Raw genomic sequence first — 4,446 nt, 5'->3', positions numbered from 1 at the left:
TCAACTCGGTTGAGTCAACGAGTCAACCCACCAGCTTATGTCCTTCGATTTTTTTTCGTAGAAAACTCCGAATTTGGTTCCGTCGACTGTTATGGAATCCTCTCGATATACCCTTCGAAACCATATGTCTATCTCAAAACTTTCCATTTTTGAAAATTTTCGAATTTTTATTTTCATTTATTGAACTCTATATGACCCTGATATTTTATTATGTCCTATTTCATTCAGTACATTTATTTCATTTAGATTGGTCATGTTCATTTATTTTCCTGCTTGAGAAATCAATAAAATATTTTATTCGTTCCATTGATTTCAATTTACTTCTACGCAATCTATTGCATAAATCCTACTCGTACAAATTCTTAGAAACATTCAAATTGTAGGAAATGGCCGGTAGACCTCCAAGGCAAAACCGCAACCCCCGTTATGCTAACAACAACAACAACAACCCTAATGGAGAAGGCAACGGACCTCCACCTCAGTTCAATCTCAATCAAGCAGACTTGATGGCCATAACCACGATCGTGGCCACGACACTTCAGGGGTTAATAAACCCCAACGCCAATCAACCACCACCACCTCCACCACAGCACGGAGTCAAGTTCCATTACGAGTCCCTCCGTAAGAACAGGTGCCCAACTTTCACTGGCGCAGCCGACCCTGAGGTTAGCCAGAGTTGGCTGAAAAGTGTGGAGACTCAGCTGCGACTGTTGGAAGTCCCGGATGCACTGAAAGTGGACGTGATAGTGCCATTCCTGGAAGATCGAGCAGGCAAGTGGTGGGAAGCAATCTCGCCAGCCATGACAGCTGCAGGACCAATCACGTGGCAACGATTTAAGGAAGCTTTCCTGAAACAGTATTACCCCGCCGAGGTCAGACTACAGAAACTAAGTGAGTTTGAGAATTTCAGTCAAGCTCCCGACATGTCAGTTGTGGAATACACCTCCCAGTTCAACGCCTTAGGATCATATGCTCCGGCAATTATGGCGGATGAAGTTCTAAAATTGCACCGCTTCAAGAAGGGGTTGAACAGCAGGATCCAATCAGCCCTAGCAGTCTACCAACCGGCGAATTTTTCCGACCTGATGGGCGCAGCTATCCGAGCTGAAACTGATATCCAGCGCAGAGAGAAAGAATTTAGGAACAAAAGGCCTATGAATGATCAGCCTCCTCATGGCAGTCAGTCGTTCAAGAAACCGAACCATTCCGGCGAACCATCTAAAGGGCCTTCGCCTGCCTCAGGATACCAGACCATTAAGCCTTGCCAAACTTGCCACTTACGCCACCTGGGAGAATGTCGCAGAGCCAGCGGCGTCTGCTTCGGATGCGGAAAACCAGGACACCGTATGGCAGATTGTCCAGCCGCCAGCAACAAAACAACTGGACCAGGTAAAGGAGACGGGTCAAGCTCAGGGACGAATGCCAATAAACCACGGGAGCACAAACCAAATACCAGGGTGTTTGCCATGACGCAGGAGGAGGCAGATGAGGCAAGCATTGTTGTGTCAGGTACCATATTTATTCAGCAAATGCCTGCTTATGTGTTAATTGACTGTGGTGACATACATTCTTTTATATCTAAGAGTTTGGTAAGAAGTTAGGACGTAAGCCCGATAAGCTAACCGAACCTTTCCAACTAGCCACACCTACCAGTAGGGCCGTTGAAACTCATGAAATTTACAGAGATTGAAAAATCAGTATCGATAATTATATTTTTAGGGCCGACTTGATACAGTTGATCATGGTCGATTTCGATATCATCTTAGGAATGGATTGATTAGCAAGAAACAATACGGTAGTAGATTGTAAGGGAAAGGAATATTCCTACCTATTCGGTGGCCAAGCCAACTCAAGTTTTGAGGACAAAACTTCCCATAAGGAGGGAGGGATGTAAAAACCCGATTTTTTTTACCATATCATCTAATAATTGATAGAAAAATTTAGGATTTTAATAATATATTTTTGGGTACATATATTTGGATAAGATACATTGGAATATTTTGGAAATACAATATTAAGTCATTAAGTTATAAATATCATGCATAATTTCAAATTTGGGAGAATATGTTGCAAGATTGGAGATAATATATTAGACTTAGAAGACTAAGGCACAATATTGCCTATTTTCGAAAATCAACTAGATATTTTGCCTAAATATTATATTGCCTAAAGATGTAATGTCATGCTAGAATAAGCCTCAAGATGGGAAGCAAATCCTCCCTTCCTTTGCACCTCAAATTCGAACCATTAGATTAGGAGGGAGGGGAGCTCGATTTGGTAGAAATCAGCAACAATGGAAAGGAGATTAGGGTCAAATATTGTGAGATTTATGTCAATATTGGGCATGATTCTTGTGCCATAATTAACCCCATCTATTCCACCTATAAATACAACACCACCCTAGTCATTCCTCCACACCACAAATTCGAAAAATTCAGCAGCACTCCCTAGTCGAAACTCTGCCCGAAAACCGTCCAAGAAATTAAGCCGAAGTTCTGTCCGAAGGAGGAGCAAGGAGCGATCCAATTTTCGAGTTGAGCATCCACGTTTTTAGCGATTAAAAATACTGTAAGTGGGCTGTTTTAAATTTTGGTTTTGCGCATATGAAATCTCGGTTTTGTTGTTTTAAAAATAAGGTCGAGCACCGTCGTTTTGTCTATACGTTTTTACGAAAGTTATTACGTTTATATTTGACACTGTGAGAATTCCATGAAAATGGGTGGAATTCCAACATATGGCCCTTAACAGTGGGATAGAACTGTTTTATGGCCTCGCCTGTTGGGGAAAACCCATAAACCGCAGAATCCATCACGTTAAATCATTAAGAATTTGACTGAAAACTTAAGCGGAAGCGTACCTGAAGCCATAATCCTGAATTGTTTAGAACGTGTCTTGATCTTCCAGATCTACGCGCTCTTTCCTTGAGAGAATCCTTTAGTTTCTCTTCAGAACTATTTTCTTAATGGGGGAGAGAATAATGAAAGTGACAACGCGAGATCTGGGGACCATGACCCTTATTTATAGATAATATCTTCTGATATTTCTGTTTTAGCCCATCATAAAAACAGAAATTACACTTATGTCTCTACACATTAAAGGCCCACAGCCCATTAGATACATTAAAGCCCAACAACCCGAAACTTTATTTGATCACTTTATTTTGGGCTTAACTTAACAGACAACCCACACACATAATTATTCACATATAAGCCCATAAAAATAAAATTGATCCAACAATCTCCCACTTGGGCTATATGTGCAACTTTATAATTATGTTTGTGAAAATAACCTTATGAGCTCAAAAATTGTTGTCATTCCGAAATGTATCTATAACCAATCCGGTCCATCAATCACACCAACATAGGATCAAAGCAGTCTTCGCTACACTCAAGGTAACTAGACCCATCAATGGTCACATATGCCAACACAACTGAATGACATGGATCATGAAGTGGATGTGTAGCATGGAAATTTCATGCAATGTGACCGTAACATGCCTATTTCCAACTGGTCCTCCCTTAACCTTATTGAGATCAAACTTTAAACCATAATCAGAGTGTGACTTCACTTGAAATTTATTTCTGCAGAAAATAAATTTACATAACTGTAACTGAAAATGTCTACAACTGAAAAGCATTTAAAATAACAAACTCCCACTAAAACTGAATTTCCTCAATTGACATAACACCCATACTAGCAATGTGCTCATGAAACTGTTTGGATGGTAGTCCTTTAGTAAGCGGATCCGCAACCATGGAGTTTGTACCGATATGCTCAATAGACAACTTTCCACTCTGAATTCTTTCTTTAACAACCAGAAACTTGATGTCAATGTGTTTAGACTTCGTCGAGCTTCTGTTGTTATTGGAATACATAACTGCTGATTTATTGTCACAATGTAATCTTAGTGGCTTTTCAATGCCATCAACAATGCGCAGTCCCGTGACAAAATTTTGCAGCCATATTCCATGATTGGATGCCTCATAACACGCTACAAACTCAGCTGCCATGGTGGAAGAGGCTATAAGTGACTGTTTAGCACTCTTCCAGGAAATGGCACCTCCAGCAAGGAGATAGATGTAGCCCGACGTAGATTTCATACTATCTTGGCATCCAGCAAAATCGGAGTCAGTATACCCAATGATCTCAAGCTGATCCAACCTCCGATATATGAGCATGTAATCTTTTGTTCTCTGTAGGTATCGTAAGACCCTTTTGACTGCTTTCCAATGTTCCACTCCTGGATTACTTAAATATCGTCCCAACATTCCTGTCACGTACGCAATATCTGGACGTGTACAAACCTGAGCATACATCAGACTTCCCACTGCAGATGCATAGGGAATCTTCTGCATTTCCTTTTCCTCAAAATCATTCTTTGGGCACTGTTTGAGACTGAATTTGTCTCCCTTAGCTACAGGGGTATCCGTTGGTTTACAATCTTGC

General features: G+C 40.9%; 1 protein-coding gene across 1 annotated transcript; it reads left to right on the top strand.

Annotated features, from left to right (window-relative positions):
- Positions 1-386: 386 nt before the first annotated feature.
- On the top strand, positions 387-1,601 carry LOC140835431 (uncharacterized). Its single transcript, XM_073200926.1, has one exon. It carries the CDS (start codon positions 387-389, stop codon positions 1,599-1,601), a length of 1,215 nt encoding a protein of 404 aa, XP_073057027.1.
- The last annotated feature ends 2,845 nt before the right edge of the window (positions 1,602-4,446 follow it).

Source organism: Primulina eburnea, chromosome 6, assembly GCF_022965805.1.
Source record: "Primulina eburnea isolate SZY01 chromosome 6, ASM2296580v1, whole genome shotgun sequence".
NCBI lineage: Eukaryota > Viridiplantae > Streptophyta > Magnoliopsida > Lamiales > Gesneriaceae > Primulina > Primulina eburnea.
The sequence above is the reverse complement of the archived record's forward strand: the minus strand, read 5'-3'. Positions and strand labels throughout refer to the sequence as shown.